We start from the raw sequence: 26,208 nt of genomic DNA on the forward strand, positions 1-26,208 counted from the left end.
GTAGCAGAAATTACTGTCCTATTAAAAATTATATTTCCTATTCATAATTTTTCTGATATAGACATATTTCATATATAGATTTGTTGTAAGATTGTGGCTTTCAGTGTAGCCTAGGGATTATTGATAATATGCAGAATTTCTTTGGACAGTGTATTCCAAACTTTAAATCTCAACCCGTTAGTGGGGTATGAAATCATTTTGGCAAGTCTACCAGGAGGGTTTTGCTTGTTTTTCTTTTCAATGAAAAAGTGAATAAAATATCTCAGATTTCATTATGTTGCTAGGGGTAAGTATTGTTTTCATTTATATATGTATATAAGTATGTGTATCTAGATCATAGTGTAAAATCTGTCAAAAGGGTTTTTTAAAATTAGTGCTTTAGGTTTCCTCTCATTATTTCTTTCATTTATTTAATTTGATAACTTTTTTAATGTTTATGTTGTAAGTTAATTTGCAACTTTTTTCACTGATGTCAAATTCTATACTTTTTTTTTTTTTTTTTTTTAAGATTTTTGTTTTTGTTTTTCATCGCAAAATAGTAGCTGATGGAGTAGGTACTCAGTTCATGCTATTTGTTCACTAAAACGTTTGGGAGTAGCTTCTTTAGATGAAGTGTTGAGAGTATTTCAACAAAAAAAATCACTGAAAGGGCTAATCAATCTAAATGCATGGCTGTTTCCCATCTTGATAGTAAGATTGTTGTTACAAAATTTGAATGGTATACCTCGTCTTTTTAAGTCTTTTCAGAAAAATACTCAACAACACTTCTTAGACATGGTCAACTTTAAACTCAATTTTAGATATACTGCATTGATAATTAGTTGAATTGGATTCTGCAAATATTTATTGAGCACCCTCTAGAAGGGCTCATGTGTTAGGAGGTAGAGACATAAAGATCACTCTCAACTTTTAGGGAAGCACATGCAAAAAACAAATAAATGAGTTTAAATAAGTACTATAAAAAATAGTTCCTATGTTATAGCATTATTGGCAGTATAATGAACAGAATGTAATGCTGGGATGGTTAGAAATGTTTCATTATAGACATTACTTGTGAGTTGGTTCTTAAAGTATGAGTAGGAGTTTGTCATGCAAAAACAATTTCATTCATAATAGCAAGTGCAGGGAATTATAGAAGGAACTATTTATGCCCAGGGAACTGTGAGAAGCTTAGGATATCAAGAGCATAAGGACATGAGGAGAGTAAAGGCTTTTATTACGCTTGACCTTTCGTATCTTCAGGGCTTCCCAGGTGGCTCAGTGGTAAAGAATCTGCCTGCAATGCAGGGGATGCAAGTTCAATCCCTGGGTCAGGAAGATCCCCTGGAGTAGGTAATAGCAACCCACTCCAGTATTCTTGCCTGGGAAATTCCATGGACTGAGGAGCCTGGTGGGCTAATGTCCATAGGGTTGCAAAAAAGTTGAACATTGACTTAGCAACTAAACAACAACTTTATATCTGCACTTGAAAGTTCCATCAAACAGGAATTAGAAATATTCTCCCAAAATTCCAGAAAGTTCCAAAAAGCAAAACTTTGCCCACGTGATGGCAACTATTTACATAGCATTTACATTGTATTTACAGCTGTTTACATAGCATTTACATTGTATTAGGTATTATAAGTAGTCTAGAAATGATATAAAATAGACAGGAAGATATTCTTAAGTTATATGCAAATACTTCACCATTATATATAAAGGACTTAAGCATCTGCAGATCTGAGGGGAACCTGGAATCAATCTCCAATGGATACCAAGGGATGGCTGTTCATTTTTAGTTTAAATTCCAGGTGGAAAAATACATGTAGTAGCTATTGTCGCTAAATAATTATGCTCCGATTTCTTTAATATCTGATCAAAAATATTAATGAAGAATCTTCCTTGATTCATACAGATTTAGAACTAAAATTATATCTTTTACCGATAAATTATTGTGAAATGCACTACTCACCCTTACATCACGCATGTTAATAATTTCTTTATTAATCTGCAGGCATATATCTCTAAAAAATTAGGACACTACTCTTTAACCATAATTTATAACCCTGCAGAAAAATAACATTCAGTTCAGTTCAGTTAGGTCACTCAGTCATGTGCGACTCTTTGCGACCCCATGAACAACAGCACGCCAGGCCTCCCTGTCCACCAACTCCCGGAGTCCACGCAAACCCATGTCCATTGAGTCAGTGATGCTATCCAACCATCTCATCCTCTGTCGTCCCCTTCTCCTCCTGCCCTCAATCTTTCCCAGCATCAGGGTCTTTTCCAATAAGTCAGCTCTTCACATCAGGTGGCCAAAGTACTGGAGTTTCAGCTTCAACATCAGTCCTTCCAATGAACACCCAGGACTGATCTTCTTTAGGATGGACTGGTTGGATCTCCTTGCAGTCCAAGGGACTCTCAAAAGTCTTCTCCAACACCACAGTTCAAAAACATCAACTCTTCAGCGCTCTACTTCCTTTATAGTCCAACTGTCGCATCCATACATGACCACTGGAAAAACCATAGCCTTGACTAGACGGACCTTTGTTGGCAAAGTAATGTCTCTGCTTTTGAATATACTAACTAGGTTGGTCATAACTTTCCTTCCAAGTAGTAAGCGTCTTTTAATTTCATGGCTGCAGTCACCATCTGCAGTGATTTTGGAGCCCCCCAAAATAAAGTCTGACACTGTTTCCCCATCTATTTGCCATGAAGTGGTGGGACCAGATGCCATGATCTTAGTTTTCTGAACGTTGAGCTTTAAGCCAAATTTTCCACTCTCCTCTTTCACTTTCATCAAGAGGCTCTTTAGTTCTTCTTTGCTTTCTGCCATAAGGGTGTTGTCACCTGCATATCTGAGGTTATTGATATTTCTCCTGGAAATCTTGATTCCAGCTTGTGCTTCCTCCAGCCCAGCGTTTCTCATGATATAGGGTGACATGAAGTAGGGTGACAGTATACAGCCTTGATGTACTCCTTTCCCAATTTGGAACCAGTCTGTTGTCCCCTGTTCAGTTGTTCCATGTCCAGTTCTAACTGTTGCTTCCTGACCTGCATACATATTTCTCAGGAGGCAGGTCAGGTAGGCTGGTATTCCCATCTCTTTAAGAATTTTCCATAGTTTATTGTGATCTACATAAAGGCTTTGACATAATCAATAAAGCAGAAATAGATGTTTTTCTGGAAGTCGCTTGCTTTTTCCATGATCCAGTAGATGTTGGCAATTTGATCTCTGGTTCCTCTGCCTTTTCTAAAACTAGCTTGTACATCTGAAAGTTCACGCTTCATGTATTGCTGAAGCCTGGCTTGGAGAATTTTGAGCATTACTTTACTAGCGTGTGAGATGAGTGCAATTGTGCAGTAGTTTGAGCATTCTGGCATTGCCTTTCTTTGGGGTTGGAATGAAAACTGACTTTTTCCAGTCCTGTTGCCACTGCTGAGTTTTCTAAATTTTCTGGTATATTGAGTGCAGCACTTTCACAGCATCATCTTTCAGGATTTGAAATAGCTCACCTGGAATTCCATCACCTCCACTAGCTTTGTTCCTAGTGATTCTTTCTAAGGCCCACTTGACTTTACATTCCAGGATATCTGGCTCTAGGTGAGTGATCACACCATCGTGATATGAAGATCTTTTTTGTGCAGTTCTTCTGTGTCTTCTTGCCACCTCTTCTTAATATCTTCTGCTTCTGTTAGGTTCCTACCATTTCTGTCCTTTATCGAGCCCATCTGCATAAAATGTTCCCTTGGTTTCTCTGATTTTCTTGAAGAGATCTCTAGTCTTTCCCATTCTGTTGTTTTCCTCTATTTCTTTGCATTGATCGCTGAAGAAGGCTTTCTTATCTCTTCTTGCTATTCTTTGGAACTCTGCATTCAAATGGTATATCTTTCCTTTTGTCCTTTGCTTTTCTCTTCCCTTCTTTTCACAGCTATTTGTAAGGCCTCCTCAGACAGCCATTTTACTTTTTTGCATTTCTTTTTCTTGGGGATGGTCTTGATTCCTGTCTCCTGTACAGGGTCACGAACCTCCATCCATAGTTCATCAGGCACTCTGTCTATAGATCTAATCCCTAAATCTATTTCTCACTTCCACTGTATAGTCATAAGGGATTTGATTTAGGTCACACCTGAATGGTCTAGAGGATTTCTCCACTTTCTTCAGTTTCAGTCTGAATTTGGCAATAAGGAGTTCATGATCTGAGCCACAGTCAGCTCCGGTCTTGTTTTTGCTGACTGTATAGAGCTTCTCCACCTTTGGCTGCAAAGAATATAATCAGTCTGATTTCAGTGTTGACCATCTGGTGATGTCCATTGCTTCAATTTTATGAGTTCTTCAAATAGGCAGTCAGTGTTTACATTTCTCCACTGTCTTCTGTTTTTTTGGAGTTTGAATTGGAATGCAAGATTCAAACATTGACTGAGGTTGAAAAGGCTGTTATGTCTTTTTTAATCTGTAGATAACCCTCCATCTCTCAATTTTTCTCCTCACAGTTTTTTGTTGATAAAAGCAGGTCATTTGTCCTGTAAAGCATCACAGTCTGATTTTGCTGCTATTGTGTAGCATGTTACTCTGACTTTGAATTTTCTGTATGTTAGTAATTGGGTCTAAGATTCCATTTTATTTTTATCAACAGCATTTTAGAAATGGCGTTGTGTACTCCATCAGGCAGTAGGCACTGTCTAGTGTCTCTTTTTGTGATGTGAACAGCCATCGAAAATTATGGCCTAGATACATTATTTTATTGTTATAAAATGTAACGTTTCCTTTTTATCAGTTGTCTGATTTCTCTGAGGAATAGTTTTTAGAGAAAAGGCCAGATTATTGAATATTTCTCTTATTTACCAATTTTCAAAATAATGAGTTGTTTACTAACTGTACAAAGGTGACTATGAGATGAGGTTTTTTTTTTTTTTTTTTTTTTTTTAATTTGGTTTTTGATTTTAATTTGGTTTTTAATTTGGTTTTGGTTGTGAATGAACTTGTGAACATAAGCATATTTGAGATAACTTCAATCCATTGCAGATACTATATCCTTCTTAATGTTCAGATTGTCCCATCTTTGGCCAGTGAAGGCCTGTTCAAGCTGGATGTGATCTAATTTGTCTTTGATAACTTCCTTTCTCCCTGTTAGACGAAATGTTCTGGACTTAATTTGTGTATTTCCTGCCCCATATGGGGAATCAACTGTTTCTCCAAGGACAGTTCAGTTCAGTTCAGTCACTCAGTCTTGTCCAACTCTTTGTGACCTTATGAACCACATCACGCCGGGCCACCCTGTCCATCACCAACTCCCAGAGTCCACCCAAACCTATGTCCATTGAGTCGGTGATGCCATCCAACCATCTCATCCTCTGTTGTCCCCTTCTCCTCCTGCCCTCAATCTTTCCCAGAATCGGGGTCTTTTCAAATGAGTCAGCTCTTCGCATCAGGTAGCCAAAGTACTGGAGTTTCAGCTTCAACATCAGTCCTTCCAATGAACACCTAGAACTGATCTCCTTTAGGATGGACTGGTTGGATCTCCTTGCAGTCCAAGGGACTCTCAAGAGTCTTATCCAACACCACAGTTCAAAAGCATCAATTCTTCTGCACTCAGCTTTCTTTATAGTGTAACTCTCACATCCATACATGACCACTGGAAAAACCATAGCCAGGACATCTGATGTCTTTAAATGGGAAATGATATTTAATCTGGGCTTCAGGAAGTATCCATTGCTTTTACATTGGCTCTTGTTTCTAGGACTTTTCAGTGAAGAGACTAGAAAAACCATGGTTCAGAAAAACCATGTTTCATGTTCAGAACGACCTTCTCAACTTTTAGATGGTAAATTACACATTTTGTTGTCTTCTGCACTTTAATATTTTAACTTTTTGATCCATCAGTAATTTAGTTTCTGGGTAAAGTGAAGTATGATTGTTGTTTTCCAAATGACTAATATTTGACTAGTTCATTTTTCCCTTAGGTATTTGAATGGCCACCTTTGATATGTACTTAATTTCTATATGCTTTTTCTGTTTCTGAATTACTTGTTATCCCAATGGTCTCTGTCCTTATCATACTGTCACTTTCAATTTTGATGTTGCGTGGCAAGTTCCTCCTCCTAATTTCCCTTTTCAGTGTTTCACATTTTTTCAAGCACTTACCTTGTATCAGACACTGTGTTAATTTTCAAAATTAAAGTGATATATAAATCAGACTTGGTACCTACACAGATATTTATCCTGTTTTCAAATGAACTTTAGAATTTCCAGAGATTCCCCCAGGGAAGCATGTTGGGATTTTTATTTTAATTGCTTTTAATGAATGGCTATTTTTGTTTGTTTTTAGATAGTGAATATTTTTTCAATATTGGTTATTTTTTTCCTTAGAAGAAAAAAGTATCATTCCTTGGTATTATAGTCTTTTTCAACCCAGTATAGGGTTGAATATTTGTTCCCATAAATTCTACAACTTTTGTAATTTTATTGCTAGTCATAGTTTTTATTTCTTGTTATCCATAAATGATCTTAACTTCCACTATATTTTTAACTGGTGGTTGTTTTGTATATTTATGCCTTAGTTAGTCCTCTCACCCAATTATAATATCGAGTGTTTCCAGAACAGCTATATAATCAGTTCAGTTCAGTCGCTCAGTCTTGTCCGACTCTTTGTGACCCCATGAATCACAGCATGCCAGGCCTCCCTGTCCATCACCAACTCCCAGAGTTTACCCAAACTCAGGTCCATCGAGTCGGTGATTCCATCCAGCCATCTCATCCATTGTCTTCAGTATCCTATCATTTTGCCTTTTCATACTGTTCATGGGGTTCTCAAGGCAAGAATACTGAAGTGGTTTACCATTCCCTTCTCCTGTGGACCACATCCTGTCCGACCTCTCCAGCATAACCCGCCCGTCTTGGGTGGTCCCACACGGCATGGCTTAGTTTCATTGAGTTAGACAAGGCTGTGGTCCATGTGAGCTATATAATAGTAGTGGTAATATTTATCTTATTTCTTCAAAAAAATTCATAGACTTTTAAAATATTTTATTTTTAATTGAAGGATTGTGTTGGTCATTCAGTCGTGTTTGACTCTTTGTGACCCTGTGGACTGTAGCTCACCAGGCTCCTCTGTCCATGGCATGCTCCAGGCAAGAATACTGGAGTGGAGAGCCATTCCCTTCTCCAGGGGATCTTCCAGGCCCAGCGATTAAACCCAGGTCTCCCACGCTGCAGACATATTCTTTGCTGTCTAGCCACTGGGGAAGCCCAATCGAAGGATGCTTGGTTTACAATATTGTGTTGGTTTCTGCCATATGGCAGCACGAATCAGCCATAGCTATACATATGTCCTCTCCCTCTGGAACCTCCCTCCCACCTCCCACCCCATCCCACCCCCTAGATTGTCACAGAGTCCGAGTTTGAGTTCCCTGAGTCATATAAGAAATTCCTACTGGCTATCTATTTTACATATGGTATTGTGTATGTTTCTGTGCAATTCTCTCCATTCGTCCCACCCTTTCCTTCCCCCTCTCCTTGTCCTTAAGTCTGTTCTTTATGTCTGCATCTTTATTACTGCCCTGAAAATAGATTTATCAATCCCATCTTTCTAGATTCCATTTAAATGTGTTAATGTACAATATTTGATTTTCTCTTTCTGACTAAACTTCACTCTGTATAATAGACAGGCTCTAGGTTCATCCCCTTCTTAGCACTGACTCAAACATGTTCCTTTTTATGGCCGAGCAATATTCTGGTCTGTGTGTGTGTGTGTGTGTGTGTACACGTATACCACAGCTTCCATGTCCTGCTGCTAAGTCGCTTCAGTCATGTCCGACTTTGTGTGACCCCATAGACAGAGCCCACCAGGCTCCCCTGTCCCTGGGATTCTCCAGGCAAGAACACTGGAGTTGGTTGCCATTTCCTTTTCCAATGCATGAAAGTGAAGTCGCTCAGTCGTGTCCGACTCTTAGCGACCCCATGGACTGCAGCCAACTAGGCTCCTTTGTCCATGTGATTTTCCAGGCAAAAGTACTGGAGTGGGGTGCCATTGCCTTCTCCCTCCATGTCCTAGCTATTGTAAATAGTGCTGCAGTGAAAACTGGGGTACATATGTCTTTTTCAGTTACACTTTTCTCAGGGTATATGCCAAATAGTGGGATTGTTGGGTCATATGATAGTTTTATTCCTAGTTTTTTTAAGGAATCTCCATCCTGAATAGACTGTTTTTTAAAGCAGTTCTAGGTTTATAGAAATGTTGAACCTATAGTGCAAGTTTTCTCATATACTTTCTCTTCCTTGCACAGTTTCCCCTAATATTAACATCTTGAATTAGTGTAGTATATATGTTATGATTGATGACTAGAACTAACTAAGTCCATAGTTTCCATTAAGATTCACTCTTTGTGTTATATACACTTCTCTGGATTTTGATCGTGCATATCATGGATCTACCATTATAGTGTCATACAGAATATTATTACCACTCTGAAAATCTTCTGTGCTTCACATATTCATTTCTCCTCACTGCCTCCCTTTCTAATCCCTGCTAAAATACTGATTTTTTTTTTTTCACTATCTTTGTATAGTTTTGCCTTTTCCAGACTGTCATGTAATTGGAATCATACAATATGTAGCCTTCTCGGATTGACTTCTTTCACTTAGCAATAACTATTTAAGGTTCTTCCATGCCTTTTGTGTCTTGATCACTTATTTTTATTGCTGAATGATACTACATTTTATGGATGTACCAGTTTGCTTACTCATTCAACTATAGAAGGACATTTTGGTTACTTTTGGTTTTGGACAAGTATAAATAAAGCCACTATAAACATTTGTATGCAGGTTTTTGTGTGGACATACTTTGTCAAATAATTTGGGCAAATATTTAGGATTACATTTGCTCGATCGTATGGTAATACTATGTTTAACATTGTAAGACACTGTCAAACTGTTTTCCAAAGTGGCTGTGCCGTTTTGCATTCCACCAATAATGAATGAGAGTTCTGTTGTTCCATATCCTCACCAGCATTTGATACGGTCAGCTTTTTCAATTTTAGCCATTCTATATCTCATTTTAATTTGTATTACCTTAATGACAAAAAATGTTGAGTATTTATGCTTATTTGCAATTTGTATATTCTTTTTGGTGGGGTGCCTGTTTAGATTTTTAATTCATTTTTTAATTGGGCTGTTCACCAAGTTTTTAGTAATCCATTGGTATTAAACTTTGTCAGATGCTTTTTCTATATCTGTTGATATAATTATACAATTTTTCTTCCTTAGGCTTTTGGTGTGGTAGATTAAATTAATTAAATTTTGAATATTGAACCAGCCTGTCATACCTGGAATAAATAAATATTTTTTTTCCAGCTTTCCTTAAGATACTTATTCAGGGCTTCCCTTGCGGCTCAGCTGGTAAAGAATCCGCCTGCAATGCGGGAGACCTGGCTTCGATCCCTGGGTTGGGAAGTTTCCCTGGAGAACGGAAAGACTACCTACTCCAGTATTCTTGCCTGGAGAATTCCATGGACTATATAGTCCATGGGGTTCCAAAGAGTCGGACTTGACGTAGTGACTTTCACTTTCACTCACAGTTGGCCTCAATGGCTTAGCGAAGGAGTAAAGCAGGGTGGGGGCCACACTGACAGAGTGAACCATTCGTGTCATTCATTTTTGATTAGTATATAGTTCTTTTTATACATCGCTTGCTTTGATTTGTGATTGTTTTTCACATCTGTGTTCATGAGAGATACTAGTCTGTAGTTTTTCTATCTTTGTTTGATTTTACTACTACAGTAATCCTAGCCTTATAGAATGATTTAGGAAATATTCACTCCACTTCCATTTTCTTTAGGGATCCTAGAAAATTGGTATCATTTCTACCTTAAATGTTTGGTAGAATTCACCAGTGAAAGCATCTAGGTCTAGTGCTTTTTTTTGTCTTTGGAAGGTTATTAATTCAGTTTCTTTCAGATTATTTGCTAATCCTTGTGGAGTTTTGGCAGATTATGTCTTTTTTGTTCCACTTCATCTAAGTATCAAATTTGTGGCATAAAATTATTTATAATATTCCTTTATTATGCTTTTTATCAGGAGTCCTCAACCTCAGAGCCAAAGACTGGTACTGGTCTGTGGCCTGTTAAGAACCAAGCCACACAGGCTGCACAGTAGGTGGCAAGTGACAGGCCAGCACATGAAGCTTCATCTGTGTTTACAGCTGCTCCCATCGCTTGCCTTACTGCCTGAGTTCCACTTCCTGTTCATCGAGTTCAATAAATGTAATTTGCTTGAATAATCTCAATACCTTCCCCAGTTCCTGGAAAAATTGTCTTCCACTGAACTAGTCTCTAGTGCCAAAAAGGTTGGGGACCGCTGCTTTTAATACCTGTGGGCTCAGTAGCTATAGCCCCGCAGCCCCCTTATATCTGGTATTAATAATCTGTATTTTCTTTGACTTATTTTCTTGCTTAAGCTGGCTAGGGGTTTATCTTTTTCAGCTTTTGGTTTTGTTGATTTTCTTTCTTGATTGTCCGTTTTCCTTTAATTGATTTTTGCTCTGATTTTTATGCTTTTCTTTTGTTTGCTTTGAGTTTACATTGCTCTTCTTTTTCTAGTTTCCTAAGATGGAAGTTTAGATTATTGATTTTAGATGGTCTTTTCTAATACATACATTTAATGCTATAACTTTTCTCTGTATACTGTATTAGCTGTAGCCCACAAATTTAGATAAGTTGTATTTTCATTTTCAATTAGTTAGAATGTTTTAGAAGTTTGTTGTTTGATCTCCAGATATTTTGAGACATTTCAGCTCTCTGTTAGTGGTTTCTAGTTTAATTCCATTGAGATCTTAAAGCTCATTTTATGTTATTTGTATTATTTTAAATTTGTTAAGGTATGTTTTATATGGTCTATTTTGGTGAATGTTCCTTTAAGCATGAGAAAAAAAAAATTTCTGCTATTATTGAATGAAGTCTTATATAAATGTCAATTAAATCCAATTGATTGATGGTGCAGTGTAGTTCAACTATATCATTACTGATATTCTGCCTGCTTGAATTACCAGTTACAAGTAGAGGTGTGCTGAAGTCTCCAAATACAATGGTGAATTTTTCTATTTCTCCTTGCAGTTCTATCAGATTGTGCCTCATATTTTGATGCCTTGTTTTAGAATTATATACCTTAAGAATTGTCTTTGTGAAGAATTGACATGTTTATCATTATGTAATAATGTCCCTCATAGTATCCTTGCTTTCAGGTCTGTTTTTATGAAATTAATGTAAATAATCCAGTTTTCTTTTGATTAGTGTTAGCATGGCACCCCACTCCAGTACTCGTGCCTGGAAAATCCCATGGACGGAGGAGCCTGGTGGGCTGCAGTCCATGGGGTCACTGAGGGTCGGACACGACTGAGCAACTTCACTTTCACTTTTCACTTTCATGCACTGGAGAAGGAAATGGCAACCCACTCCAGTGTTCTTGCCTGGAGCATCCCAGGGACGGGGGAGCCTGGTGGGCTGCCGTCTGTGGGGTCGCACAGAGTCGGACATGACTGAAGTGACTTAGCAGCAGCATGGTATATATTTCTCCTTCACTTTACTTTTAGTCTGTGCTTTTTCATTTAACCACACATTGTTTTATATTTACTTTGCCAGTCTTTGTCTCTTAATTAGTATATTTAGACCAGTCATATTTAAAATGATTATTGATACAATTGTATTAATGTCTATCATATTTTTAAATGTTTTCTGTTTATTCCACTGTTTGTGTTTCTTTTGTCCATGTTATTCCTCTTTTCTTTTAATTGAGTACTTTATATGGTTCCATTTTCTTCTCTCTCTTAGTATAATTGCTTCTTTGAAAATTTTTTATGGTTTTCCTAGAGTTTGAAATATATATTTATAGGTATTCTAAGTGCACTTTCCAACAATATATGGCTTCCTGGATATTTTAGGTACCTTGTACCAGAGTATTCGTCTTTCCTAGTGTCCCTTATGCCATTGTTGTCCTTCATTTTACTTATCCAGAAGTTATAATTGCCAAATACATTGTTGCTTTATCAATATTTTGAACAATCATTAGTCTGTTAGATCAGTCGATAGAAATATGAAATATTTTATCTCCATTTGTTCCTTCTCTAACACCCTTCCTCTCTTTATATAGATCTTAGTTATTTTTACCTCTACCATTTTCTCTGTCTCTGCTGCTGCTAAGTCACTTCAGTCGTGTCCAACTCTGTGTGACCCCATAGACGGCAGCCCACTAGGCTCCTCTGTCCCTGGGATTCTCCAGGCAAGAATACTGGAGTGGGTTGCCATTTCCTTCTCCAATGCATGAAAGTGAAAAGTGAAAATGAAGTCGCTCAGTCATCCCCGACTCTTAGCGACACCAAGGACTGCAGCCTATCAGGTTCCTCCATCCATGGGATTTTCCAGGCAAGAGTACTGGAGCGGGGTGCCATTGCCTTCTCTGACTTTGTCTGTCTCTAAAGAACTTCTTTTAACATTTCTTGTAGTCAGGTGTACTGTGCAAACGCACTCAGTTTTTGTTTATCCAAGAAAGTCTTTATTTCTCCTTCACTTTTCAAAGACAATTTTGTGTACACAAAATTCTAGGTTGATGAATCTTTTTCTTTCAACATTTTATAGAAAGTTTTCACGCTGTTCTTTTTCTTTGCATAGTTTTCTCAAGAAGCATCCAGGATAATCTTATCCTTGTTCTCTTAGTAAGGATTTTTTCTCTCTGGCTTCTTTCAAGATTTTTTTGTCCTTGGATTTTAGCAGTTTGAATAAGATATGCTTAGGTGTAGATTTTTTTTACATTTAGCCTATCTGATGTTCTGTGAGTTTCCTAGATCTGTGGTTTGATGTGTTGTTAATTTTAGAAAATTCTCAGCCATTCTTACTTCAAGTATTTCTTGTTTTTTCTCTCTTTCCTCTCCTTCTGCTATTCCCAATATACGTATGTTATACCTTTTGTAATTGTCTCCCAGTTCTTGGACATTCTGTTTCTCTTTTTTTCAATTCTTCTTTTCTCTTTCTTCTTCAGTTTGGGACATTTCTGTTGACATATATTCAAGCTCATCAGTTCTTTCGCCATGTCTAGTCTACTGATGATTTTCATCAAAGGCATCCTTTGTTTCAGCTGTTTTTTTTTTTTTTTTAATTTTATTTCTAGCATTTCCTTTTGATTCTTAATATCTCCATTTCTCTGCTTACATTACTCATCTCTTCTTACATGGTACAACTTTTTTGATTAGCATCTTAACCTATTAATCATAATCATTTAAAATTCCCAGGGTGATAATTCTAGGAATTATCTCTGCCATGCCAGTTAATCTCTGCCATGCCTGAGTCTGGTTCTGATGCTTGTATTATATTTTCAGTCTGTAGTTTAATTTTGCTTTAACACATACCATGCCTTTTTGTTGAATGTTGGATGTGTATCACTTAATAGGAACTGAGATAAATAGACTTTCGGTGTGAGTTTTGTGTTTGTTTAGCAAGGAGTTATGCTTTGTTAATGCTTGCTGTTATGTTTGGGTTTCCTTAGATATTCCTTTTAAAGTAGAGTCTGTATCTGACAGCTCTCTCAGTTGTAATCCACAGTTCTGTTGGAACACTGTTTATGATAGCATACTAGGGAGGGGAAACGTTCTATACTCTCATGATTAAATTTTACCTTTTTGAAAGGTGGATTTGAGTCTCTGGAGCTATGACTTTGAGAAGAGTTTCATAGCCATTGTTTTTATCCCCTTATATGAGACAGGGAATCTGAAGGGGCTCAGATTATGTTTGCTTTTCCCCTAGGTCAGATAAGGCTCTGATAATTTTTCTTGAGAGCAGGCCTTTTTTTTTTTTTTAAACTTTACAATATTGTATTGGTTTTGCCAAATATCGAAATGAATCCACCACAGGTATACACGTGTTCCCCATCCTGAACCCTCCTCCCTCCTCCCTCCCCATACCTTCCCTCTGGGTTGTCCCAGTGCACCAGCCCCAAGCATCCAGTATTGTGCATCGAACCTGGACTGGCGACTCGTTTCATACATGATAGTATACATGTTTCAATGCCATTCTCCCAAATCTCCCCACCCTCTCCCTCTCCCACAGAGTCCATAAGACTGTTCTATACATCAGTGTCTCTTTTGCTGTCTTGTACACAGGGTTATTGTTACCATCTTTCTAAATTCCATATATATGTGTTAGTATACTGTATTGGTGTTTTTCTTTCTGGCTTACTTCACTCTGTATAATAGGCTCCAGTTTCATCCACCTCATTAGAACTGATTCAAATGTATTCTTTTTAATGGCTGAGTAATACTCCATTGTGTATATGTACCATAGCTTTCTTATCCATTCATCTGCTGATGGACATCTAGATTGCTTCCATGTCCTGCCTATTATGAACAGTGCTGCGATGAACATTGGGGTACACATGTCTCTTTCCCTTCTGGTTTCCTCAGTGTGTATGCCCAGCAGTGGGATTGCTGGATCATAAGGCAGTTCTATTTCCAGTTTTTTAAGGAATCTCCACACTGTTCTCCATAGTGGCTGTACTAGTTTGCATTCCCACCAACAGTGTAAGAGGGTTCCCTTTTCTCCACACCCTCTCTAGCATTTATTGCTTGTAGACTTTTGGATCGCAGCCATTCTGACTGGAGTGAAATGGTACCTCATAGTGGTTTTGATTTGCATTTCTCTGATAATGAGTGATGTTGAGCATCTTTTCATGTGTTTGTTAGCCATCTGTATGTCTTCTTTGGAGAAATATAGATCAATGGAACAAAATAGAAAGCCCAGAGATAAATCCACGCACATATGGACACCTTATCTTTGACAAAGGAGGCAAGGATATACAATGGATTAAAGACAATCTCTTTAACAAGTGGTGCTGGGAAAACTGGTCAACCACTTGTAAAAGAATGAAACTAGAACACTTTCTAACACCAGATCTAAACATAAGACCAGAAACTATAAAACTCCTAGAGGAGGACATAAGCAAAACACTCTCCGACATACATCACAGTAGGATCCTCTATGACCCACCTCTCAGAATATTGGAAATAAAAGCAAAAATAAATAAATGGGACCTAATTAAACTTAAAAGCTTCTGCACAACAAAGGAAACTATTAGCAAGGTGAAAAGACAGCCTTCAGAATGGGAGAAGATAATAGCAAATGAAGCAACTGACAAACAACTAATCTCAAAAATATACAAGCAACTCCTACACCTCAATTCCAGAAAAATAAATGACCCAGTCAAAAAATGGGCCAAAGAGCAGGCCCTAATTAAGGAGAAAAGAACACCCCGGGCATATTTTAAAATGTTACTTTCTCCCTCTACCTGTTGTAAGTATTAGGGAGTTTTTTTTCCAGTCTACCAGGAGACCCTGCTAGGGTTCCTAGATATAAAACTCACAAAAGTGTGGGCTTTCCCCAGAGATTGGCCCTTCAGGATTTTTTACCTTTCAGGATAGTCCATACTGGGTCTCCATCAATTCACGGTTTCTGCTTCAGTATTCCTCTCAGTTACTGATTTAAGCAATTATTTCTGTTTCTTTATATTTAGCAGTCTACTTAGTTTTCAGGGAAACAGTTTGCCTTGTGACCTCAGTTCTCTGATGATTTTAAATGTTGTTAATTTTCATTTTGTTCCACAGTTTTTCTTGTTCTGAGGATTGGGAGTGACAACTTCCAGGCTCTTTATATGTCTGAACAGAAACTAGAAGTCCTTATTCTTATCTTTATTCTTTTAATATATTGTCAGCATGATGTTAACGTCAGTTTATAATTGAAATATATAATGTATCGTTATAGTTTGTCTTTGATCTCTTGTTTGTTTTTACCTTGCTTTGTTCTTTCAAACACGGAGTACCAAAGACTACTTGAAGATGGTACCTGAAACCAACAAGTTATATACCATGAGACCAATTTGCAAATTGTATTGAAGTCCTTTTCAGTGTTCCTTAAAATATTTGGTAAAAGAATTTCTTGGGGTTAAAAATCTAGCCTGTAGCTTATTAAATAAACTTTGTTCTTTGAGAGTTGTGTACACAATAAGGAGAATTATGTACAAATGCTAATCTCAAACCTAGTATTCTTTCAGAATTTTCTGATATTTAAAGAAAAAAATCATAGTATAATGGATGGTGTGTATAAAAGTGTAATGCCTCAGTTTTTACCTAGTAATGAATGTGTACAAATTACCCAAGTAAACAATCATGTGTTCTAGGATAGTAGAAAAAAATCAGATCTTTAGTGTTAGACATATCTGGTTTCAAATCCCAACTCTTGCCACATGGCTCTAGAAACTATGGCTCTAGAAAGTTATAGTAAGCTTAAAAGCTTGTTTCCTCAGCAGTATAGTGGTGATAGTTTTGCCTTCTTCAGAAGGCTATCTCAGAATTCAAGTAAGATGATGTTTGTGAATATATGAATATATAATAAGTTCTGAACAAACAGAACTTCATATAAAAAGAGGTGCTTTATACTGTGTGCAGCTTTGTCGAGAATGGTGTGAAGTAGTGTACTGCCGTAACTTTCAAAGAATTCAAGTAAGAATCCAAAGATTCGGTGTATTTGCATGCTTTATTTATCTTATTGAAAATAGACAGACACACACACCATCCAGTGTTATCTCCAAGCTTCTGTTTAGTTTATTAAGCATAACATTATCATAATGCCTAACTTCTTCAAATATGTTTCCATACTACTTTCCAACTGTAAACTATTATTTTATCCCATATTCAGATTTTACTGGAGGGTTCACATTTTAAAAGCATATTTAACCAAGATCCCTGACAATACATTTTCTGCTTTGCTATATAAAATATGTAACTGCATTACAGAACAGTAGGTTAGTAATGAGTTGGTTGTTAATAATATTCTACTATTATTAATATTTTATTGTTATTGATATTATTACTTATTAGGAGGAAAAGAAGCAGAGCCAAAGACTGTTGGTTTTGGCTATCTTCCACTGGAACCCTCTTCCTCAGTTGAGATACTTTGAGTATTAACAGTACATAAATTGAGTAATACTGGGAGGTACAATCTCTCTCTCCAAAAGCCAAAAATAGACCACATACTTGCATCTTTCCTCATTTCCTTTGGCAACTAAGCCAGTCAGTCAGTTGTTTCTATCTGTGGCTTTGAATCTGGGCTGACTGGGGCAAAGAAGCTGGGAGTAGAGAATTTATGTCTGCAGCAACAGAAGCATTTAATTCCCCACTAGTAATACTGCTTTTTACAACTAATAATACAGCTGTTTTAAAAACTGAAATGTGTTTACAGTGTAGATTTTTTGACGTATCATTTAGTGCATTTATTAAATGCATATTTTGCTTTTAAATGAAAATTTTCCTGCCGAGTATCCCATGTGTTTTAAGTCAAATTAAATTTTTTTGCAGGAAGAGGGCTATTAAGAGGGACATGGAATACTTTTTGGTCATTAAGGAAAAATAACTTGCCAAGAAATTGAGCAATTAAGAAAACTGTAAATGTGCTATTTTCAGCCCTTTTAGTTTTGTTTTAAAGACAGAGGAAATAATCTTAGCTTTATAGCTACAGATGTTTGTTTTTAAACTGTTCTTTTACATATAGTGAAAGTGAAAGTGAAGTTTCTCAGTCGTGTCCGACTCTTTGCGACCCCATGGGCTGTACCCTACCAGGCTCCTCCGTCCATGGGATTTTCCAGGCAATAGTTCTGGAGTGGATTGCCATTTCCTTCTCCAGGTGATCTTCCCAAACCAGGGATCGAACCTGGGTCTCCTGCATTGTAGACAGACGCTTTACCGTCTGAGCCACCAGGGAAGACTTGTTCTTTTACATATGGTAAAAAAGTATATATTATAATATTTTAATGATTTTACCATTTACCGTTCTTTTACATATGGTAAATCATTTAAATATTATAATATATACTATTAATGTATAACCTCCTGCATTGATTGAAGAATTTTAAATAATGACATCTTAAAGTAATAGAAAAAGTGTACTTTATCTACTTCACTTGTCTTCATGATGCCTAAGAAAGTGTTTGATGGTAGGAAAAATGATATTAGTAATCATAGTATCATTTCAGTTCAGTTCAGTCGCTCAGTCATGTCTGACTCTATGCGATCCCATGAATCACAGCACACCAGGCCTCCCTGTCCATCACCAACTCCTGGAATTTACCCAAACTCATGTGCATCAAGTCAGTGATGCCATCCAGCCATCTCATCCTCTGTCATCCCCTTCTCCTCCTGCCCCAGTCCCTCCCAGCATCTGGGTCTTTTCCAGTGAGTCAACTCTTCGCGTGATGTGGCCAAAGTATTGGTATGCTGCTGCTGCTGCTAAGTCGCTTCAGTCTTGTCTGACTCTGTGCAACCCCATAGACGACAGCCCACCAGGCTTCCCCATCCCTGGGATTCTCCAGGCAAGAACACTGGAGTGGGTTGCCATTTCCTTCTCCAATGCATGAAAGTGAAAAGTGAAAGTGAAGTCGCTCAGTCGTGTCCGACCCTCAGCGACCCCATGGACTGCAGCCTTCCAGGGAAGGCTCCTCCGTCCATGGGATTTTCCAGGCAAGAGTACTGGAGTGGGGTGCCATCGCCTTCTCTGAAAGTATTGGTATAGATTATACCAATAATGTCATGGTTTTTGGCTTTTAAAAGTTCTGGTAGTAAGTGTTTTAACCTCAAGTGTTTGCTTAGGGGAATTAAAATCAGAAAACTTGCACCTAGTAGCCTTATTGAATAACTTGTTCAGTTGAACCAAACAGCTTTTCACTAGGAGAAAGGAAAAAAAGAATTTGGCTGAAGGGGATTTCAATGAAAGAATAAAGGCTAATCCTGAGCTTTAGCTGTGACTATTTGAGTAATGAGCAGGAGATAGGCATTATAAATTGTATTGATGATGTAATTGAAAATAATATATATATATATATCTTTGAAAGATGGCCAGTGACCAAGAAAAAGTGTTGGATATATTTACTATAATAAATGTACTAGGTATTAAATTTTGTATCACTTTGCCAGATACTGTAAATCTAGTTTCTCTCTTTTGAGAAAGTAACAGGATCCAAAAAAAAGTGTTTCTACTGTTTTTAGTTGGAGTAGCATTTATATTGTTATGCTTTAGTATAAGATTCAGGAGAAACAGAAAGATAGAAGATGCAAAAGAAGGGATAGTTTATGAAGAAACAAAATAGAATTCAGTATGTAAGTGAGGGAGTTAACCCTGGACACAGTGGCTACTTCTGGCTAATATCCAAAGGAAGGAAAAATGGTTAATGACAGAAGATGTAATATAAAGAAAAAGGAAGTTAAGGAAGCTCTAACAGAGTAACAAATTCTTTCCGTAATAGCCCGTCCCCCCACCCAGAGATGTAAAAATCACTTAGTTCACAAATTCACGAGTACAGGTGAAGATAAGCTCTAACAAGATTGAAGTTCAGTGTTTAACAAAAGGTGAAAAGTTTGGAGCAGGCTGTGGGGAGTGGTTTTGGGTGCAGAAATTAATAAAATGAGTTGTGAGTAATAGTTGATAATAGGGACCATTAACTTGGAGATAGACTAATAAACTTTACTGAACAAAGTATGACAATGTTGAAATAGCTAGAGAAAAGATCTCAGAGTACATGATTAACAAGATGGGCAAGGTTAAAATGAAAGAGGTTACCACTGCTACCACTACAACAACTACTACTACTACTAATGATTATGTTGATAATAGCTCTCATTTATTGTTGGCATACTATTTGCCAAATAATTTTACACGTATCACCATATTTAATTCCGACAGCCACCCTGAAAACTAGAGTAACAGTAAGTAAAATGAGTTTTGGAGTGAAGTTATTTGCTTAGTTTCTCTACCTGTTGTCGTTTGACCCCAAAGAGTGTGGGGGGAGGAGGGGAAGCAACCTTCACATTGTACATACCAGAAGTTGCATATTTATTACAACAGTTTTTCACAGATGGTGTTAAAGCATCTTAATTAAGGAAGGACATTCTTTTTATTTGTACAAAGGCATCATATAACCATATGGCAGTGGTATATAAAATTATATTAGTAGCAGACCCAGTCTTAGACTCACAGACATAGAAAACAAACTATGGTTATGGAAAGGGAAAGGAAGTGGGGCACGGATAAATTAGGAGTCTGGAATTAACAGATATAGCTTACTATTATATAAATTAGACAAATAGCAAGGTCTTACTATATTCAGTGAAAGTGAAAGTCACTCAGTCGTGTCCGACTCTTTGCAACCCCATGGACAGGCTTCTCCATCCATGGGATTTTCGAGGCAAGAGTACCGGAGTGGGTTGCTGTTTCCTTCTCCTGGGGATCTTCTCAACCCGGGATCGAATGGGGGTCTCCCGCATTGCAGGCAGATGATTTACCCTCTGAGCCACCAGGGAAACCATTATGGAAAAGAATATGAAGAAGAATATGTATATAACTGAATCACCTATTGTATACCAGAAACTAACACAACATTGTCAATCAACTCTGCTTCAATTAAAAAAAACAAAACACCTCAGTTTTATTTAAAAAACACAACACAAAGTGAAGACTTACGGTGCCTCAGCAGTAAAAAAACCTGCCTGCAGTTCAGGAAATGTGGACTTGATCCCTGGGTCAGGAAATCCACCAGAGAAGGAAATGACAACCCACTCCAGTATTCTTGCCTAGGAAATCCCTTGGACAGAGGAGCCTGGTGAGCTACAGGTCATGGGCTCACAAAGAATTGGACACAACTTAAGATTAAACAGCAACAACAACCAAAGTGTTAGCAGTTTAGGTAATCGAATCCCAGGAAATTTTTATTTTCATTTGGTTGCCTTTATGAATTTTTCTCATCTCTTTAAATGAACGTGTTGCTTGTTTCAGGGGACCGGGTAGGTTGTTGATAGAAAAGTAGAAGTAAGGGAAATTGTTTAGACACAGTGGTAGACATTAGTGACATCCCACTGCATGTCTTATTCTTCCCCATCTCAGAAAAAAATAAAGTTCCCTGAAAACTCATTGTTTTAAGTTTAAATTACATTTATGCATTTTAAGTCCAAATATTCCACTTAGTGGATTTGGAAACCTTAATTTCTTTCCACCTTCATGTGATCATTGTAGCCAGCTTCATCACTGTTTTAGAACTTTACCTTGTACCATATTCAGTTAAAGTCTGGTTTGTATGACTTAAACAGTTAGATGAATAGAGAGAAAATAGAATTAGGATGAGTGGAAACACCATAGGTAAAAGGGACATAATAGACCCTGTGTTTAGCAAGTAAATTGAGCACTTAAAAATTCCTGTTGTCTTAAAACCACATGCACACAGAGTTGTCTGTGTTGAGTAGTTTAAATTGATTTAAAGGACTAACTGCATTCTTTTTTCTTTTCACCAGTAGATTCATCAATTTTATGTATTGTAAATAAACTTGCTTCATTTAATGTATTGCAAAATAGTTTAAAATAGATAACATTTTGACTCTGACAAGTCAGTACATTTGGAGTTTGATTTGTATGTTTGTCTGGTGTGTGTAAATGGTTTTACTTTTCAGTTAATAAATTAATAGTATTTAGGTAAAATCTTAAAAGTAAAATGAGAACTGTCTTCTTGTAATAGTAGTGTTCCAGTCATTATTTCATATTAATGAAATAGCATTATGAGTGCAAGTGTTAGTTGCTCAGTTGTGTCCAATTCTTTGTGACCTCATGGACTATACCCCACCATGGAATTCTCCAGGCAAGAGTACTGGAATGGGTAGCCATCCCCTTCTCCAGAAGATCTTCCCAACCCAGGGATCAAACCTGGATCTCCCTCATTGCAGGCAGATTCTTTATAACTATTGTTTTGTACTTTTTGACCTATTTCATCTCCTGCCTCTGATAACCACTAGTCTCTTCTCTTTACCTGTGACCTTAGTGGGAGGGTTTGGGGTTTTTTTTGTTATTCTTTTTTTCACCTTCCACATATTAAATGAGTTCATATGATACTTGTCTTTCTTGGTTTGACATATTTCACTTAGCATGATTCCCTTGAGGCCATCCAGATTACAGATGACAAGATTTTCTCCTTTCTTCATGGCAGTATAATATTTCTCTCATTTTCTTTCCATTCATCTGTTGATGGACCCGTTGTTCAGTCACAAAGTCATGTCCGACTCTTTGCAAACTCATGGCGTTGTTCAGTCACAAAGTCATGTCCGACTCTTTGCAAACCCATGGACTGCAGCACACCAGGCTTCTCTGTCATTCACTTCTCCCAGAGTTTGCTCAAATTCATGTCCATTGAGTCGATAATGCCATCCAGCCATCTCATCCTCTGTTGCCCCCTTCTCCTCCTTCCCTCAATCTTTCCCAGCATCAGGGTCTTTGCCAATGAGTCGGCTCTTCGCATCAGGTGACCAAAGTGTTGGAGCTTCAGTTTCACCATCAGTCCTTCCAGTGAATATTCAGGGTTGTTTTCCCTTAGAATGGACTGATTTGATCTTTTTGCAGTTGAAGGGACTCTCAAGAGTCTTCTCCAGAACCACAGTTCGAAAGCATCAGTTCTTCAGTGCTCAGCCTTCTTTATGGCCCAACTCTCCCATCTCTACATGACAACTGAAAAAACCATAGCTTTGACTATACAGATCTTTGTCAGAAAAGTGGTATCTATGCTTTTTAATGCACTGTTTAGGCTTGTCATGGATACTTAGGTTGTTTCTGTATCTTGGCTTTTGTAAATAATGCTACAGTGAACATGGGGGTGTACATATCTTTTCAAGTTAGTGTTTTCATTTATTTGCTAAATATCCAGAGTGGGAATTGCTGGATCATATGGTAGTTCTATTTTTAATATTTTGAGAAATCTATAGTTTTTACAGTAGCTACACCAGTTTACATTCTCACTAAGGGTGCACAGGGACAGGGGTTTTGTTTTTCTCCATATCCTCATCAACACTTCTTTCTTGTGTTTTTGATAGTTGTCTTCCTAACATATGTGAGGTAACATCTCATTGTGGTTTTGGTATTGATTTCTTCATGTACCTGTATATCTTCTTTGAAAAAGTGTCTAATTAGAACCTCTACCCATTTAAAAATTTTGGGATATTTGCTGCTGAGCTGTATGCGTTCCTTATGTGCTTTGTATGTTAACCCCTTATGAGATGTATGATTTGTAAATATTTTCTCACATTCAGTACATTGTCCTTTTACTTTGTTGATTGTTTCCATTGCTTTCACAGATGCTTTTTAGTTGGATGTGGTCCCACTTATTTATTTTTGCTTATTTTTGTTTATTGTTGCTTTTGTTTTTAGTATCAGTATCAAATCTGCAAAAATCATTGCTGAAGCCTGTGTTCAGCAACTTAACACTTCTGTTTTCTTCTAGGACTTTTATGATTTCAAACCTTACATTCCAGTCTTTAATCCATTCTGAGTTAATTTTTTTTGTATGGTATAAAAGAGTAGTTGAGTTTCTTTTTTGTTGCATGTGGCTATGCATTGTTTCCAACATGTCTTATTAAGGCATTGTTTTCTGTTATATATTTTTGACTTTTTTATCATAAATTAATTGATTATATATCCATGAGTTTATTTCTGGGCTCTCTGTTCTATGTGTCTGTTTTTATGCAGATGCCATACTGTTTTGATTACTATAGCTTTTTTTTTTTTTTTTTTTTTTTACTATAGCTTTGTAATATCGTTTGAAATTAGGGCACATGATGCCTCCAACTTTTCATGTTTCTAAGGATTGCGTTAACTTTTTGGGATCTTTTGCGATTCTGTACAAATGTTAGGATTAATTGTTCTACATCTGTCAGAAATGCCATTGGAATTTTGGTAGGAAATGCATTTACTCTGTAGATCGCTTTGGGTAGTATGTCACTTTAAACTATATTTATTCTTTGAATCCATGATACTTTTATAATAAAACTATCAGAAATTATTTATATAGATGAAGTATTTATATAGATGGAATGAAATATGTCAGTTATAATGGTTTTTAACATCATCTTTTATACTTCAGTATTCAGTTCTTTTGATTAAAATTTATTTTAAAATGCCTATCATTTATTTCCTGAAGGAATATTAATTTGAAATATTATGTATGTGCTCCACATCAGAAGTTGGCTCAAATATAGACATGTTTATCTGACATCCATAAAAAATTCAATTCTGAGAGAGTTCTGCTATAAACTTTAAAGATATTGACTATATAAATATTTGAGTTAGTAGTTAGTAATTGAAGTCTTTTAATGTAGTCTTTGCTGTCTGGATTCCAGTATTCTCTCTCATTGCCATATATTCTATTTAACAAGGGAGTAGTACAGTGTCTGATTTTCTTCAGATTTCTGTCCTTGGCCAGATATACTAAGGTATTTGTATTATTAAACCTCAAGGTCTCTAACTGAGTAAGGTATGATGTTGGAGAAACGAGAGACATGACTTCTTAAATATGGATGGACATACAGAATGTGAATTCAACTTAAGAGCCAGACTCACCAAAGTTTATAGCATTTAGATTTTTAGATTGAATATGCTGGAGTTTATTATATGTGATATGAAATCTGGTAAATGCTTGAGCAGCTTCTAAAAGTACAACAGAGTATGGTATTTGTTTATAAGATTATGTTCTGTTGTGTTTTCAAATGAAATTTTATCTACTTTCAAGAGATTCTTAACTGACTTTCGTTGAAGTTAGGGAAATGAGAGTGAAATACTAAGCTTATATCTAATTACCAGAAGTGTTCAGAACTTTTGAGTATTTGACTTTTAAGTATAAGCAGAAATTTTAAAAATATTATTTGAAATGATATTTATTTGTACTGTTTTGCTCATTATTTGTTCTGGAGCTTTTGTATTAAGAGAGCAGGTTTTCTATTTTAAAGAACATATCTAAGCGTTAGAACATTTCTACTACTTTTATTTTTTGTAGGTGGTTTCAGACCCCCTCACAGGTTTTCTACCATGCAGCAACTGAACATGGAGGAAAAGACGTATATCCAGGGCAGTGTCTTTGGGAAGGTTGTGAGCCTTTTCAACGACAGAGGTTTTCTTTCATCACTCACTTACAGGTACACTTTCTTAATACTATTTGACTTGTTTATTTATAATATTTATTTGACTTGTTTATTTATATATATAAATATATATATATTTGAGCTCATTTGGTTGCATTAGAGATCTTGATGCTTATGTTTTTTACTTCCGTTTTTCACTTTCTTAAAAAGGACAAGCACTGTTCAAAGGATGCTCTGCTTGCAGGATTAAAACAAGATGAACCAGGACAAGCAGGAAATCAAAAATCTTCTACCAAGTAAGGAACATGAGTTTACTTCCTGTTGCACATTTAAATAAAAGACAAATCAGGAAACTAGGCAAAATAGCAATAAAAGGCAATTCAGCATGTCAGGAGACAGGAAACCTGGGTTGTAGTCCAGCTATGTATGTGACCCTGTTCAAAGTGCATAAGTGCCCTAGGAATCACTTTTTATATTGGCTGAACCACATGGTGTGTAAGTACCTTGTAGCTCTAATATTTTGATTCCACTTTGCAGACAAGTCACTTGGTAGTAATGGCAGATGATCTATGAGAAATGCTTTGTAAATTGGAAATAAATATATGGTTCTTTGTCCTTTGGGAGAGGAGTTGAACATGTACTTGATAATGGCAGAGAGATTTATTCCTACAGCTACTCCTGAGAGGCTAAAGTGGCATGTGATGGTCCAACGTAAAATGTATATGTTGCATTTACTATTTGTTATTCATTTACCTTTTATTTCCATGAACACTTATAATAACTTGTAGTCAAGTTCTGAGTTGACTGTGGATTCCTGTAAGGTCCTTATTAGATTTACATAGTATCTCCTATTTTATAGTTTCCAACTGAGGCCTTTAATTCTAAATAATACAGTCAGCCCTCCAGATCTTCAGGTTCAACACCTGAAGATTCAACCAACCAGGGATCAAAGATATTTGAAAAAAATTTTTTTCAGGAAATTCTAAAAAGCAAATTTGAATTTGCCATATACTAGCAACTATTTCGGAGAAGGCAGTGGCACCCCACTCCAGTACTCTTGCCTGGAGAATCCCATGGGTGGAGGAACCTGGTAGGCGGCAGTCCATGGGGTCACTAAGAGTTGGACACGACTGAGCGACTTCACTTTCACTTTTCACTTTCATGCCTTGGAGAAGGAAATGGCAACCCACTCCAGTGTTCTTGCCTGGAGAATCCCAGGGATGGTGGAGCCTGGTGGGCTGCCGTCTATGGGGTCACA

The 26,208-nt window shown here is 36.9% G+C and overlaps 1 protein-coding gene and 1 non-coding gene across 2 annotated transcripts in view; one reads left to right on the forward strand and one right to left on the reverse strand.

Annotated features, from left to right (window-relative positions):
- The window catches only part of ARID2 (AT-rich interaction domain 2), a 201,980-nt gene that overhangs the window by 155,434 nt on the left and 20,338 nt on the right, over nt 1–26,208 (forward strand). The window contains exons 17-18 of the mRNA XM_006073716.4: nt 24,866–25,004; nt 25,161–25,246. Of these exons, the coding sequence (XP_006073778.1) occupies nt 24,866–25,004; nt 25,161–25,246 (225 nt within the window). The remainder of the gene's footprint in view (nt 1–24,865; nt 25,005–25,160; nt 25,247–26,208) is intronic.
- On the reverse strand, nt 17,701–17,772 carry TRNAC-ACA. Its single transcript has one exon. It is a non-coding gene; the product is annotated as a tRNA-Cys (tRNA).

Source organism: Bubalus bubalis, chromosome 4 (genome assembly GCF_019923935.1).
Source record: "Bubalus bubalis isolate 160015118507 breed Murrah chromosome 4, NDDB_SH_1, whole genome shotgun sequence".
Lineage (NCBI taxonomy): Eukaryota > Metazoa > Chordata > Mammalia > Artiodactyla > Bovidae > Bubalus > Bubalus bubalis.